Source organism: Pleurodeles waltl, chromosome 3_1, assembly GCF_031143425.1.
Source record: "Pleurodeles waltl isolate 20211129_DDA chromosome 3_1, aPleWal1.hap1.20221129, whole genome shotgun sequence".
Classification (NCBI taxonomy): domain Eukaryota; kingdom Metazoa; phylum Chordata; class Amphibia; order Caudata; family Salamandridae; genus Pleurodeles; species Pleurodeles waltl.
The window spans coordinates 376,003,171-376,020,376 of record NC_090440.1 but is presented as its reverse complement, the minus strand read 5'-3'; the positions used below and the strand labels follow the sequence as shown (position 1 = coordinate 376,020,376).

Here is a 17,206-nt window from a genome sequence, read left to right as displayed (position 1 = left end):
GCTCTTCACGTTTACCGCTACTGCTGTTCATCATATAGCCCACCTGTACTCTGTCTAATCAATCAATCAGGAATTTGTAAAGTGCACTACTCACCCGTGAGGGTCTCAAGGTGCTGCAGGGGTGGGGGGACACTTTCCACCAGTGCTTGCTCCTACTACAGCTCACAGTTGCCTACAATTACTAGATCCTCACTGGTCACCAGGGGAAGATTTCACAGTGTATGCCACCACTGTCTGCTTCTATCACAGCCAACCAATATTGTATGCATCAGACTTATTCTGATGGTGATGTTCAAACTCAATGAACACTCAGCATTTAGCTTCCTGTTCTCTTATTCTCCTCCTCTCTAGAATTGTTGTCTTCTCAGACTGACACTAATGCCCCCACTGTCGCCTGGTCTCACTTTAAAATATTATCGTCACCCCCTCTAAGGCTCTTACTTTACCCTATAATTCCATGTCACACTGTTGGATTTGTGTCTTCTTTTTACATTTTACTCCTTCCTTCTTCCCGCTCTCAGGCCCGCTTTATTTTTCTCCTCTTTCCATTCTTTGATGACTCCTACTCTTCTGTTTCCTTCTCTCTCAGCCAACGTTGTCTCTCTGCACTGGCTGTCAGTCCTGCCACTTCTGTGCTCATCCTTTACTAGTTGCACAGAGCATTTTCCCGATGTTACCATTCTGAGCAGTGGTTGGGAAAGTGGGTGTTCCCCTGCAGCGCCATCTCACTAGGGATGTCCAGTACTTGTGAAGTAGAGCGGTAGCTCGACTTGATAAGTCTGTGATTAAAAAACAAACAAAAAAAAATTAAACCCACATCCATGATCCTCGTGTCTGGAATAGCTTGTGTACTTCTCATTGCCTGATTACCACTACTTACTCAAGAAACTCAAGAACTGTGTCATTCAAATGATGCTGTGATATTTGATTACTTTGTTGTTCATTTAGAGTTCATTGTTATAAACCTCAGTTGGATTATTGTATTGAACCTTACTGAATCACTGTAGTGCTAGAGCGGTCATTTATTTTTGTATGTCTTTATATTGTAAAACTTCCCTGCTTGTTTTATATATATATATATATATGTGTGTGTGTGTGTGTGTGTATGTGTATGTGTATATATATATATATATATATATATATATATATATATATATATATATATATAAATGTATATATGTTCGATGGTATGTGTAGCTGCAGATACACATGCTATGCATAGTCCTGCCATCTAGTGTTGGGCTCGGAGTGTTACAAGTTGTTTTTCTTCGAAGAAGTGTTTTCGAGTGACTCCTCCTCTTCGGCTCCATTGCGCATGGGCATCGACTCCATGTTAGATTGTTTTCTTTCCGTTATCGGGTTCAGACGTGTTTCTTTTGGCTCCGGTAGTTCGAGTCGGAAAAGTTCTAAAAACTCTCTAATTCGTCGGTATTGTTTCGATCGCATATCATCTCTAATCCACACTTCGGTACAGTCGGATCCAACTTCTTTACTCGCCCTTCGGGGCGCCCTTGCCCAACTCGGGCCTGGTCGGGCCGACCGCTTGGAAGCCTCATAGACCAGACCCCATTTCACTTCTGTCCTCGGTGCCACGCCAAGTTTCCGTATACAGACCAACATCTCGTCTGTAATCTCTGTCTCTCTCCAGACCATCGAGAGGATACTTGTGAGGCCTGCAGATCCTTCCGTTCGAAGAAGACTCTAAGAGACAGAAGAGCAAGAAGGTTGGAAATGGCGTTGAAAAGCAATGAACGTCTCGACGTAGAGGAAGAGGAGATCATGCACACCTCAGTCTCCGTCCGAGGGTCTGATTCCGAGCAGGAATCCGAGGAGGACAGATCGATCACGGCAGGACAGTATGTGAGTACGCCTGCCCCTGTCCAATCCAAGGCCAAACATAAGGCCTCGGGAACGTCACTGCCATAAGGCCATGGCTCGACCCACAAAAAGACCTCCGATGACCAAGCAACAACTCCGACACCGAAAAAGGCCACGCCGCCGAAGCACTGGCTGCGAAACAGGCAAACACAGACCCTTTGAGTCGAAGTCTCGAAAATCGCTTTCGGAGCTGTGGCCAACATCCACTCCCAGCCTTTCGATCCCCAGAAAACCGGCTTCGGAGCCGGAAAGACCCAGTTACACAGAGGAGCATGAACTTTTGAAACAACTTAAAGAAAGCCATAAATTTTCGGAGGAACTCACACAAATGGAGGACATTGATGAAAGGCAGGCCAGAATTCACATTCATGAAGACACTGGCAAGATCATAATTGCACCTCCTCTGAAGCCTAAGAGGATGCTGGCCTTCCAAGGACGATTGGACACTGATCAGCCACCATCTAAAGTGCCAAGGCCTAAGCAAAAATCTCCACCGCCACAATTTCCACCTCCTCAGCCTCCTCTTCATTCTCCTTTTGAGAAAGTAGCCTCTTTCTAGCCTTGTTACCCCCACTTTTGGCCTGTTTGTGAGTATATGTCAGGGTGTTTTCACTGTCTCACTGGGATCCTGCTAGCCAGGGCCCAGTGCTGATAATAAAAACCCTATGTTGTCAGTATGTTTGTGTCACTGGGACCCTGCTAGCCAGGACCCGAGTGCTCATATGTTTGTGGCCTATATGTGTTCCCTGTGTGATGCCTAACTGTCTCACTGAGGCTCTGCTAACCAGAACCTCAGTGGTTATGCTCTCTCTTTACTTTAAAATTTGTCACTAACAGGCTAGCGACTAAATTTACCAATTCACATTGGCATACTGGTACACCCATATAATTCCCTAGTATACGGTTCTGAGGTACCCAGGGTATTGGGGTTCCAGGAGATCCCTATGGGCTGCAGCATTTCTTTTGCCACCCATAGGGAGCTCTGACAATTCTTACACCGGCCTGCCAGTGCAGCCTGCGTGAAATAACGTCCACGTTATTTCACAGCCATTTACCACTGCACTTAAGTAACTTATAAGTCACCAATATGTCTAACCTTCACCTGGTGAAGGTTGGGTGCAATGTTACTTAGTGTGTGGGCACCCTGGCACTAGCCAAGGTACCCCCACATCGTTCAGGGCAAATTCCCCGGAATTTGTGAGTGCGGGGACACCATTACACATGTGCACTATACATAGGTCACTACCTATGTATAGCGTCACAATGGTAACTCCGAACATGGCCATGTAACATGTCTAAGATCATGGAATCTTCACCCCAATACCATTCTGGTATTGGGGGGACAATTCTATGATCCCCCGGGTCTTGAGCACAGAACCCGGGTACTGCCAAACTGCCTTTCCGGGGTCTCCGCTGCTGCCAACCCCTCAGACAGGTTTCTGCCCTCCTGGGGACCAGACAGTTCTGGCCCAGGAAGGCAGAACAAGGGGCTTCCTCTGAGAGAGGGTGTAACACCCTCTCCCTTTGGAAATAGGTGTGAAGGCTGGGGAAGAGCAGCCGCCCCTAGCCTCTGGAAATGCTTTGATGGGCACAGATGGTGCCCATCTCTGCATAAGCCAGTCTACACCGGTTCAGGGATCCCCCAGCTCTGCTCTGGCGCAAAACTGGACAAAGGAAAGGGGAGTGACCACTCCCCTGACCTGCACCTTCCAGGGGAGGTGCCCAGAGCTCCTCCAGTGTGTCCCAGACCTCTGCCATTTTAGAAACAGAGGTGTTGGGGGCACACTGGACTGCTCTGAGTGGTCAGTGCCAGCCGGTGACGTCAGCGGCTCCTTCTGATAGGCTCTTACCTCTCTTGGTAGTCAATCCTCCTTCCTAGGTAGCCAAACCACCTTTTCTGGCTATTTAGGGTCTCTGCTTTGGGGAATTTGGCAGGTAACGAATGCAAGAGCTCATCAGAGTTCCTCTGCATCTCCCTCTTCAACTTCTGCCAAAGGATCGACCGCTGACTGCTCAGGACGCCTGCAAAACTGCAACAAAGTAGCAAGACGAATACTAGCAACCTTGTATCGCCTCATCCTACCGGCTTTCTCAACTGTTTCCAGGTGGTGCATGCTCTGGGGGTAGCCTGCCTCCTCCCTGCACCAGGAGCTCTGAAGAAATCTCCCGTGGGTCGACGGAATCTTCCCCCTGCTAACGCAGGCACCAAAAGACTGCATCACTGGTCCTCTGGGTCCCCTCTCATCCTGACGAGCGTGGTCCCTGGAACTCAGCAACTCTGTCCAAGTGACTCCCACAGTCCATTGACACTTCAGTCCAAGTTTGGTGGAGGTAAGTCCTTGCCTCCCCACGCTAGACTACATTGCTGGGTACCGCATGATTTGCAGCTTCTCTGGCCTGTGCACCCTTCCAGGATTTCCTTTGTGCACAGCCAAGCCTGGGTCCCCGACATTCCTTCCTGCAGTGCACAACCTTCTGAGTTGTCCTCCGGCGTCGTGGGACTCCCTTTTGTGACTTCGTGTGGACTCTGATTCACTCTTCTTCCAAGTGCCTGTTTAGGTACTTCTGCGGGTGCTGCCTGCTTCTGTGAGGGCTCTCTGAGTTGCTGGGCGCCCCCTCTGTCTCCTCCTCCAAGTGGCGACATCCTGGTCCCTCCTGTGCCACAACTGCGCCCAAAAACCTCTACCGCAACCCTTGCAGCTAGCAAGGCTTGTTTGCGGTCTTTCTGCGTGGGAACACCTCTGCAAGCTTCAGCACGACATGGGACATCCGTCTTCTAAAGGAGAAGTCCCTAGCTCTCTTCTTTCTTGCAGAACTCCAAGCTCCTTCCATCCGGTGGCAGCTTCCTTGCACCCTCAGCTGGAATTTCCTGGGCTCCTGCCCACTCTCGACACTGTTGCGACTATTGGACTTGGTCCCCTTGTCTTACAGGTACTCAGGTCCGGAAATTCACTGTTGTTGCATTGCTGGTGTTTGTTCTTCCTGCAGAATCCCCCTATCATGACTGCTGTGCTCTCTGAGGGTAGTAGGTTCACTTTACACCTACCTTTCAGGGTCTTGGGGTGGGCTATTTTTCTAACCCTCACTGTTTTCTTACAGTCCCAGCGACCCTCTACAAGCTCACATAGGTTTGGGGTCCATTCGTGGTTCGCATTTCCACTTTTGGAGTATATGGTTTGTGTTGCCCCTATACCTACGTGTTCATATTGCAACCTATTGTGATTCTACACTGTTTGCATTACTTTTCTTGCTATTACTTACCTAATTTGGGTTTGTGTACATATATCTTGTGTATATATCTTATCCTCATACTGAGGGTACTCACTGATATACTTTTAGAATATTGTCATAAAAATAAAGTACCTTTATTTTTAGTAATTCTGTGTATTGTGTTTTCTTATGATATTGTGCATATGACACCAGTGGCATAGTAGGAGTTTTACATGTCTCCTAGTTCAGCCTAAGCTGCTTTACCATAGCTACCTTCTATCAGCCTAAGCTGCTAGAAACACCTCTTCTACACTAATAAGGGATAACTGGACCTGGCACAAGGTGTAAGTACCTATGGTACCCACTACAAGCCAGGCCAGCCTCCTACACTCCTCACCTGCTTGTCTCCACCTACTACTCCTACACCTGCACAGTCTCCTGTACATTCTGTAGATTCACAACAGGACAATGTGGATCCCTGGGATCCCTATGATCCAGATCCCATTCCGGATAACAGCCCAGACTGCTATCCTTCCAAACCATCACCACCGGAAGAGAGCACTGGATACACTCAAGTTCTGGCTATGGTGGCATCATACCACAATGTCGCCATGCACACCGAGCCCTTTGAGGATGATTTTCTTTTTAATACATTATCCTCCACACACACTACCTACCAGTCCCTTCCCATTCTTCCAGGCATGTTAAAGCACGCACATCAAATATTTCAAGAGCCAGTCAAGGCCAGGATCATCACTCCCAGAGTGGAGAAAAACTATAAACCACCTCCCTCTGACCTGGCACTCATTACTCAATAACTGCCTCCTGATTCTGTAGTTGTAAAAGTGCAGTTAGGTAAAGGGCCAACTCTCAGTCATCTGGTGGTGCACCACCACCGGACAAGGAGAGCAGGAAATTCGATGCTGCTGGCAAAAGAGTAGCATCACAAGCAGCCATTCAATGGAGGATAGCCAACTCCTAAGCAATATTGGCTAGGTATGATAGGGCCCACTGGGACTCGATGAAAGATATCATCCAGCATCTCCTCAAAGACCAACAAAGAAGGGCACAGCAAATAGTCGAGGAAGGGCAGGCTACTACTAACAACCAAATTAGATCAGCCCTAGATTCAGCAGGCACAGCAGCTAGGACAATCAATACTGATGTTACTATTCGGAGACAGGCATGGCTTCGGTCGTCAGGGTTTAAGCCTGAAATTCAGCAGGCTGTCCTTAATATGCCATTCAATGAAAAACAGCTTTTGGCCCTGAAGTTGATACGGCTATTGAAAAGATGAAAAAAGACTCAGACACCGCTAAAGCCATGGGTGCTCTGTATACCACGCAATACAGAGGTTCATTTTGGAAATCTCAATACAGGGGTGGTTTTAGAGCGCAAACACCTGAGGCATCCACCTCACAATCCAAATGATCTTACCAGCCTCAAAGAGGAAATTATAAAAGCCAATTTCCCAGAGGTAGGGGAAAATATCAGCCAACAAAACAAGCCTCACAGCCAAAACAGTGACTCTCTCTACCTCTTCCCACATCACACCTCACCTGTGGGAGGAAGACTGCAAACGTTCCACAACAATTGGATACCCATTACAACAGACAACTGGGTATTGTCTATTATCCACAATGGTTATTGCATAGAATTGGCACAAATTCCCCCAGATATACCTCCAAAACCACACAAACTCTCCTCCCAACACATCTCCATTTTGCAAGAAGAAGTACAATCACTCTTACTCAAGCAAGCCATAGAGCTTGTACCACAAAATCAGATAGGAACAGGGCTTTACTCCCTGTACTTCCTTATTCCCAAAAAAGATGGAACCTTGAGACCAATATTAGATCTCAGAACTCTCAATCTTTACATCCTATAAGAACACTGTCACATGGTAACACTACAGGATATAGTGCCACTGCTACAACAGCAAGATTTCATGACAACATTAGACCTCAAGGATGTATATTTTCACATACGCATCCATCCAGCGCACAAAAAATATCTCAGGTTTGTAATACAGGGAAAACATTACCAGTTCAAAGGGTTACCCTTTGGGATAACAACAGCTCTCAGAGTATTTACAAAATGCCTGGCAGTAGTTGCAGCCTACCTAAGAAGGCAGCACATTTATGTCTTTCCATATCTGGACGATTGGCTAATAAAATCCAACAGTCATACACAGTGCCAAAACAATACATATTATGTAATACAAACCCTACACACTCTAGGGTTCTCTATAAACTACCAAAAATCCCACCTGCGCAAATTCAACAGTATTTAGGAGCCACACTAAATACGCAAACAGCACTTGCAAGCCCAAGTCCACAAAGAGTTCAAGCATTCCACAATGCATTAGCACAAATTCAGTCAAGCCAACAATACACAGTCAAATTTGTAATTAAACTGTTGGGCATGATGGCATCATGCATCACCATTGTCCCAAATGCAAGATTAAACATGCGGCCTTTACAACAGTGCCTTGCAAAACAATGGTTGCAGGCACACGGTCAATTTCAAGATCTAGTGTTGATAGACCGCCAAACACGCATATCACTTCAGTGGTGGAATTCCACAAATCTAAACAAAGGGCGGCCATTTCAAGACCCTCTGCCTCAGACCATACTTACAACAGATGAATCAATGAGTGGGTGGGGAGCACACCTCAACAATCACAACATTCAAGGACAATGGGACACCAAACACAAACAACTTCACATAAATCACCTAGAATTGCAAGCCGTATTCCTAGCACTCCGAGCTTTCAGCCTCTTCTCATTCACAAACACATTCTTATCAAAACAGACAACATGACTACAATGTACTACCTAAACAAACAAGAGGGACCCACACATCGCAACTGTCCCTTCTAGCACAAAAGATTTGGCATGGGACAATACACAACAACATTCACCTGGTAGCACAATACATTTCAGGGATACCCAACGAATTGGCAGATGTTCTCAGCCGAGAAATTCATCCCCAAGTGCTTCAGATATACTTTCTTCACTGGGGAACGCCAGACATAGACCTATTCGCCACCAACAAAAACACAAAATGCCAAAACTTCGCATCCAGGTTCCCACACCCTCTATCCAAGGGCAATACTCTATGGATAAACTGGTCAGGGATATTTGCTTACGCTTTTCCCCCTCTCCGACTCATTCCATTTCTAGTCAACAAACTGCGTCAAAACAAACTCATACTTATAGCACCAGCGTGGGCATGTCAACCCTGGTACACAACACTGTTAGATCTGTCAGTGGTACCACACATCAAACTCCCCAACAGACCAGATCTGTTAAAGCAAAACAAGCAACTGATCAGGCATCCAGATCCCAAAATACTCAATCTAGCGATTTGGCTCCTAAAGTTTTAGAGTTTGGATATCTACATCTTCCAACAGAATGTTTGGAAGTAATTAAACAAGCAAGAAAACCCACTACCAGGCAGTGTTATGCGAACAAATGGAAAAGGTTTGTCTTTTACTGTCAATCTAAACAGATTGCCCTGGTTTCAGCGTCAATACAAGACGTTGTAGGTTACTTGCTTCATCTGCAAAAAGCAAATTTAGCCTTCTTGTCCATCAAAATACATCTCACTGCTATTTTAGTGTATTTGCAAAATATACAACACACCTCTCTATTTAGGGTCCCTGTTATCAAAGCCTTCATGGAAGGACTAAAACGCATCATACCACCAAGAACACCCCCAGTGCCTTCATGGAATCTAAATATTTTACTCACATGACTCATGGGTCCACCATTTGAACCTATGCATTCCTGTCAGATTCAATACCTAACATGGAAAGTTGCATTCCTAGTCGCAATTATTTCATTAAGAAGAGTTAGTGAAATCCAGCCTTTCACTATTCAAGAACCGTTCATACAAGTGCACAAACATAAAGTGGTACGTCAAACAAACCCAAAATTTCTACCAAAGATGATATCACCGTTTCATATCAATCAAACAGTGAAACTCCCCGCCTTCTTCCCACTTCCAGACTCTGTAGCAGAAAGAGCGCTGCATACATTGGACATTAAAAGAGCTATAATGTATTACATTGATAGAACTAAATCATTTAGGAAAACTAAACAGTTATTTGTGGCGTTCCAAAATTACCACATACTGGTAACCCTATCTCAAAGCAAGGACTAGCTAGATGGATAGTAAAATGCATCCACACATGTTACCTAAAAGCTAAAAGGCAGCTATTAGTAACACCAAAAGCACATTCCACCAGTACAAAAGGGGCAACAATAGGAAATATACCAATGACAGAAATCTGTAAAGCAGCCACTTGGTCAACATCCCATACATTTGCCAAGCATTAATCTGTAGATGTGTTAGCAACACAACATAGTAGGACAGGCTGTACTAAGAACACTATTGCAATCAACTTCAACTCCTACAGGCTGACCACCGCTTATGGGAGGCAAAACTACTTTGTAATGTATGCATAGCATGTGTATCTGCAGCTACACATGCAATCGAACGGAAAATGTCACTTACCCAGTGTACATCTGTTCGTGGCATGTTCCGCCGCAGATTCACATGCACCCTCCCACCTTCCCAGGAGCCTGTAGCCGTTTAAGTTAAAACATTCATTTGTACATATGTATATATCTTTATTCCATTTGCGTGGACATCTCTTTTCTTTATACTGTATCACTCCTACCTTACCCTCTGCGGGGAAAACAAGGAGTCACTCGATCCTGTGACTCAAAAACACTTCTTCGAAGAAAAACAACTTGTAACACTCTGAGCCCAACACTAGATGGCAGGACTTATGTATAGCATGTGCAGCAGAACATGCCACAAACAGATGTACACTGGGTAGGTGACATTTTCCATATAAAACAAAGGTTACTGAGGCTCACATTTTAAATGTACAAAACTATAGAACTTCACCTGTTATAGTTAGTTATCTCAGTTACTATACCTCTTGCCCTAAGGTAACTATAACTTGCAAAATGGCGAGGGCGTGAGGGTGCGAGTTATAGTTATCTTAAGGCACAAGTTATAGTTACTTGCGATAACCCTAACTATAACATCCCTGTAACCTTAGTTTTTTTTTTAAGTGAATTTCTATGTTCCTTTTAATTCTGTTTCCTAATTGTAACGTCCCTGTAACCTTTGTTTTCAGTGAATTTCTATGATTTTTTTAAACATAAAATTTTATAAAATATATCATTTTAATTACTATATGTTAATTCAACCGCAGCCGTGCACGGCCTCTGCGCATGTATGGTGGGGGTTGACTGCAGCCATCCCCCTATAACCACCCGACGCCTTGCCAAGCACAGCCTTCGGCCTGCAGCCAGGCCCTGCACCCAACCTCCTATAGCCGCCAACCCCCTATAACCACTGACCTCCCGTCACGCACGACCTATGCGTTGGGTTTCAGCAGCAGCTTACAAGATAGAACCCTCTCGTCACTGTCAGTACATGAGATATTGAGCCTTAAAAAGGCAAGCTTGGAAACACTTCTGTCAAGGATTACAGATAACTTTGCAAGATGGAAATACAGAGAAAACACACTTGCTTTACCTTGGCCATGCACACAAAGTTAGGATGATTAGTACTTTACCAGTACTTTAGAAGTGGAGCTTCAACATGGCACATGCTTTGTTTGTACGTGTAAGTGCTTGCAGCTAAGGATTACTTTCTGTAAAATGAGCATCGTGCTAGAATGAATCCTCCCATGCATATTTAGCAAATATGAGGCCACGTTTTGTGCAAAATGTCTACCCAACTGGAGTACTTTCTACTTGCTAATTACTAAGTTCAACCTCGTTGGGTAAATGTATAGTGCATCTCCTACACTACGGCTGGATAAAGGACATTAAGAAAATGTCCCCAGTGACCTTGTGTGTCTGTCACTTTTCCAATGTGATTGTTCCTCGAGTGTCCTCATCGTATAATTTTCAAGATGGAACTGACTCTCTACCCCTGCGGGAGCTAGCATTGCTTCAGCAAGCAGGGAGCTGCTGTTTAAAGCTTGCGGGAGCAGTGTTCATCTGTTTCCCTGCACGCATATTTGTGTGTAGGGAAACAGGTGAAAACTACACTATCTGCAAGCCGGAGTTTGACTGCTCCCGCGTGCAGAGAGCGGAGTTATGTTTGCTTTTGCTTGGTGGGAGCTGGCTGCACATATTTGCTGTGATTTTTCACCATGATGTTAAAAAAAATATATACTTTTAAGCCTTGTTGGGGGGGTGAGGGGGGATCCCTGCGCCTTTTTCTTTTTCTTCTTTTTTATTTTATTTTTTTATTTTTTTATAAAGACTCTGCAGAAGCCGAGTCTCAAAATGGCTGCCAACACTTCCCGATTAAAGTGTTGGCAGCCATTCAGATCTCTGCACTAGATCAGGAGTATTTGCGAAGCCTTCGCGCCTCCAGTTATACAAATTTGGTTTTCTATTAATATTTCAAAAACTGCTCAACAGATTTACACCAAATAATAAAAAGGCTTCTCTCTGAACGAAAAGGTACCTTTCTGCCAAATGTGGTGTAATTCCGTTCAGCAGTTCAGGCTGTAGTCATGTTCAAAATCCCAATGGGAATTAAAATGGGAAATACACTTTTATTGAGCCCCCCTTTTTCTCGGCCACCGCTTGACAGATCACCCTGAAACTTCCCATGCACAACAAGATTCTTGGGCACACTTCTTTTGGAAAATTTCGTGAAGATTAGTCAAACGAAGCCAAAGATATAGCCAAGTCAATTATGGTTTTTCCATAGAAACAAGGTCCTAACTATAACTACGTACTGGCGATCGTCAGTAGGTAATATATTATATCACCTGTTCGAACAAGCAGGGAAGTTACAGTGATGTAATTTGAGATGTCATCATTGAAGTCACTGACCATGTCATGAGTGATAAAATATGTGAGCTCATAAGCAGTGCATTGCGGGGGCGTAAGTTGCAGTTAGCTCAGGCAACTTTAACTGCTAGATTTCAGTGGTTTTGTGCATGTGAAATCTCAGCCTAACTATAACGCCCCTGTAACCTTTGTTTATTTCCCAAGGAGAAAATATATATATATATATTATAACATCTGCTCAGTAATCATATTCTAGGATGAATGATCAGTTCCAACAATCTTTGGTGCAAACCACTGCTCCATTTGCACAAGTCAAAGGTGTTTGTGAGTAAAAAGGGTATGTTAATGTTTAATATGTAGAATAAAGATCCATTTGTTTTACTTTTCTGATCTATTATATTTCCTGTTGCAGATAATTGAATATGAAAAGAATCAAACTCTGGGACAGAACGATACTGGATTTAGTTGTGATGGAACAGCTAATACATTTCGAGTGATGTTCAAAGAAGCTATAGAGATTTTGCCCAACATTTGCTACACAGCTTGTGCAACGCTAAAAGTAAGACCATTCGAAAATAAGCCTATTTAATATTTGTATGACAATCAGTATTACTATCATTCAGTCATGTTCATCATTCATTTTCCTTTAGGCTTCTCTGGTTATTTTTGTTGCATTCCCTTAACAGATCCTAGCATTTCGTGTCTTCGGTAGCCTGTGATAAACATTTGCAGCTATAGGGGATTTCAGTCTGCAGAATATAGTATGTGGGCCCCAGAGTTCATAGCTTCTTCAGGAGTGGCCTCCGAGCTGAACAGAAAAACTGCTAGCTTGTTTCTAACCTAACACCTAGGGTAAATAAATCCATAATGCAAGTATTTGCCTACTGCTGTTTTTCTTTTTAATTTATGGTTTATTACAAATTTGCTTCTGTTGTACGCTTAACATTGAAAATCCTTTTCTCACATGTAGATTTATTATAATCAGTGTTTATCCCTATTGTTTTTATTCTCACCTCATGTCTTTCCTGGTAAAAGCCATCCCTTTATGTGACACCACCGTGTAGTCACATGCTTCTACCCGTGATCTGGTTTTCGCGTTCCTTGCCTGTGTCAAGTGAAATTCAATTGGCTCCTTCCCTAGAATTAAACAGGATGCTTTATTTTTACTAACTATATTAACCGGTGTTTTGGGATGCAATATTAAATAGGAAAAGCAAAAACTAAGAAATTTAATATTGACAAAATACTAAGCATGTGAGCCCTTGAATCAAGATCAAAGGAAATACAAAAACACACATTATGGGGAAAACACACCAGGAAAATCAGACGATCACAAATGTATTTTCAGTACGTAGAGCTGAGAAGTATGCAGACACTATGAAGCTATCGTTTAGATGTCACCCGCAGGCTGCTTCCAAATTGCTGGTGTGTAAATATGACTTCAAGAGCGAGCTATGCATGAATGGAGGGTGAGGGATATCTAAATGTGCAGGGTGATCTGTGTTTGAGCGCAGGGTCAGGTTTATGTGGAATGACTGAATGGTGGGCGAGGGCATGGTGTGTAGGGAGTGTTGTAAATACAGGGTGGATGGTGTGTGAGTAAAAGGGTAGGCAGTGCAGGATTGCACCATGAGGTGTCTGAGTGCAGGAAGAAGGGTGTCTGAATGTACAGGTTGAGTGGTGCATGAGTGGGCAGGGTGAGTACAAAGTGAGTGGTTTGTGTGTCTGGGTCTGATCTGTTCAGGATGGGCAATGTCTTAATGTGCAGAAAGCCATGTGTGTAGGATGAGCAATGGGTGAGCGCTGATTGAGCAGTGTCTGAGTGCAAAATGAGGAGTGTTTGAATGTGCATGGTAATCGGTGCAGGAGTTGTTTGGAAAGCAATGATTACCCCTACCGCTTCACGTTGGCTACTTGAGTTGAGAGAATCCTCTTCAATTGCATGGCATAGCAATTTTATTTCCTATTTCACCCACAAAAGCATCACTTTAGCTTTAGGACAGACTTGAAGCAGAAATCAACATATCATCTTGAAATCAATTGTTGGAGCTACTTCATTCAAATAGGGCCAGGTTTAGCATTAGTGGCATCCAGTGTTACACTAACTTTGTTGACGCCCGCTCCCCCCAAATGACCTAATTTTCCACAAATTCCGCTACTACCACCCTCATCTCTCTTTTATCCCTTTCTCATATGTATTTATTTTTTTGCGCTAATCAGCCCAGAGCGCTTGACATCACGAACATACAGAGACCGTGAGTCATACAATAAATGTACAGGAAATATTACTTAAGACAGTAAGAACTACAAGGTATAGGAGTCCCAGGTTATTTATACTGGTAAGCATTATACGGAGTGCTTGGTCTGGAGAAGCAGTGGGACAGAATAACTTCCTTTTTTATGATGCGCAGTAACCAAAGTTGCAGTGCTGCCTTGTGTGAAAAGGAGAGAGCAAAACTGCACCAGATCTACAAAGATATGGTGCTTTTGCTCTCTGTTGCATAAACAACGACTCTGGTGTAATTCTACAGGGTTTGTTTTCCCATCCACGGGTGACACAGGAGAACCTAGTTCAATGCACCTGCACTGAATGTGAAAAACGGGTTATTGTAACCCTGAGAAACCCCACCAAATACATTGTTGGAGTAGAGTTATTACTTTTGAGTTACTAACAACCCCTGCAGTAGGATCAGGGGCATCGTGGTAACAGAAACGAACAGACTTTGTTATTTACTGTATCACACAGGGACTGTACTCAGAAGAATAAACACTTTTAACTAAAAGCATTTATTACAACAGGGCGAACCTGTTTCTCAGCACATCTACAATAACTACACAAGATATCATAAAAACAAGAATAAAATAAATATTTTTAACACTATATAAATGTCATCTGGAATCTCACACCCTATCTCTTTATGCGCAACGTCAGTGGTTCCCAAACTTTCTCGACCCACGGCTTCCCCATTATGTTAGATTTTTTTTTTTTTTTTTTTTTTTTGGGCGGGTGAGGGGGGTTGTAAGCTTGGCCTTAGGAGTACTTCCATTTTTCTCCCTGAAAATAATTGGGATGAAGCTGATGATGGGTATTATAATCATATATGCCCTGAAACCCAGAAACAAGCCCATTGCCCCTGAAATTCGCCCACAAATCTAATGCCACTTCCACAGTATACTAGCGTCTAGGCTTTTAGGTAGTACTTGCATGTAGCCATTTCGTTCACAGATTAAATGCAGCGGCCCAACTACACACCTGTTTATTGAGGAATATGCACACATATGTACCCTAGAGCAGATGACAGCAAAACACAAAGGCAGGAAGGTGCAAGACGCATCAGTGTTGTTTAATGGTTTGTGCTTTTGTTATTTAATATCGAAAACTTTGTAAAAGAATGCGCTGCTGCACACCGAAGGCTACTTTAAAGGCACCTGTGGTTCCCAAACTGTGAGCTTGGTGCATAGTTCCCCTAGCTAGGTTTTCTGGCGCACTGCGGTGCTGCGACGCACAGTTTAGGAACCACTGCGCTACGCTAAGAGACCATGAAAACTAGAGCGACTTGCAGTCTGGGTTTTTTTTGGAAGAGGAGGCACATTGCATACCTTGGTTACAACAAGAGCTGTCGTTCTCAGCAGAGGCGTAAAGGCAGTGTTCTGTGCAAAGGGCAAACGCACTGAGATAGCGGCCTTCCTCCAGGACTTGACTTTATCAGCATCAGGCAAGCGCTGGCAGAATCCTGTGTGATAATTTTGGTATGTAGAACCTTTCCTGACAAGTGAGCAAGTGGGAGCCCCTATATACTAAATCTTATCAGAGATTGGAATTTCTGGTGTAAGTTTAGGCATATCTGACATCAATTACGCTTGTCCCGGGCATTTCCTTATGAACATATAAGGTGAAAGGACGTCAATTTAGACTACACTATTTTGGCTATATGTCTATATTCACTCTAATTTGAACTTGACATAGTGATAAGTAGAAACTTGTCCCAAATTGATGTTGCAACATGTGTTGTATCTGTGTCATTAGCTGAATAACTTGACACTTTTATTGTTCCTAGAAAGATAAAGTCAGACAACATCTGCGTCAGTGGCAGACATGACAATGATTCTGCATAAATCCAGAAACATTAGCGATGTGCAGTATTTACCTAAGATGGAGCCAGGGCCTACTTAAAAATGGAGTTGGACCTTAGGACTTCGTCATCTCTTCTAGTGCTGGCTTACCTTAGGCTGCCTTGCACTTATGCACACAAACCCTGCACCATAGTGCAAGGGTACTTGAGTGATATCAGGCTTGGGTTTTATACTGGAAGACTACCCTTTCAGCACAAAACTCATTGTTTTGACAAGGTTTAATACTTTACCACTTTGTTTTGTTTCTGGTACATCACACATGCAAAATTGGAAAGGTTTGGAGAAAATACATCTTTTCTCCAGCTTTATGGCTGACTCGAGGCGTATGTTTTTGATACCAATCTCTTTCTACCAGTGTTAGTAGATAGGGATTCAAAATCCATGGGTGAGTGCCTGGGAACTTATTTTTAGTGTTAAATCTGAAGGCGAATTGTTTTTGAGCTTGTTCTCAATCTTTCTTTACAACACCTTTCTTAGGCTCATGCTCTTTTTCATAACAATGTCGTATGCATGACATTTAGTGAGATACAGACTCTATGCCCCCAGGGATCGTACACTTTTTTCCAGAATTGTACCTTCAAAGCATAAATATCCCTACTGTAAATGAAGGAAACGTTCTGTGATTTTACTTGAAACTGTAGACATCATAAAACCCAAATAATTGTTTTTGGATTTTGGTCCCCTTCAAATGGAATTAGATTTTAAAGGCTGTCTATTTCCACAAGTACAGTGTCCCATATAAAAGAACTATGCATAGGAAAACCACCAGTGCATATTTCACAAGTGAGTAAGCTGTCAGTGTGGCTTTATTGAAAAACACCCATATCTCTTTAATTTGCCAACCATCCACTTGGTGGCCCATTTACATTTTATCATACCATGCAATTTGGACTCTGACTCCAGATACTGAAATGTCTCAGTACTCTTTGCAGGTCAGTTCTGGTACATTTCCTACCATCTGTGATTGAAAACGGCTTTCATTTGTGATGAAGATTACTTGTTATTCTAGCTCTTAAGTGAATCTTTCTCAGAATCTGAAAAAATACACCTCCTCCTCCATATCAAAATGGCCAAGGTCTACTATGTGTCAGGATCAAAGGATTCTTTCAAGAAGAAACTGAACAAGTTGCCAGTAAAGGTAATGATGG

At 43.5% G+C, this 17,206-nt stretch overlaps 1 protein-coding gene across 2 annotated transcripts in view; it reads left to right on the top strand.

Annotated features, from left to right (window-relative positions):
* BTBD1 (BTB domain containing 1) overlaps nucleotides 1-17,206 on the top strand; it is a 208,945-nt gene that overhangs the window by 113,420 nt on the left and 78,319 nt on the right. For both annotated transcript variants that reach the window (XM_069222562.1, XM_069222563.1), the window contains exon 7: nucleotides 12,337-12,483. In XM_069222562.1, coding sequence (XP_069078663.1) covers nucleotides 12,337-12,483 — 147 coding nt within the window. The remainder of the gene's footprint in view (nucleotides 1-12,336; nucleotides 12,484-17,206) is intronic.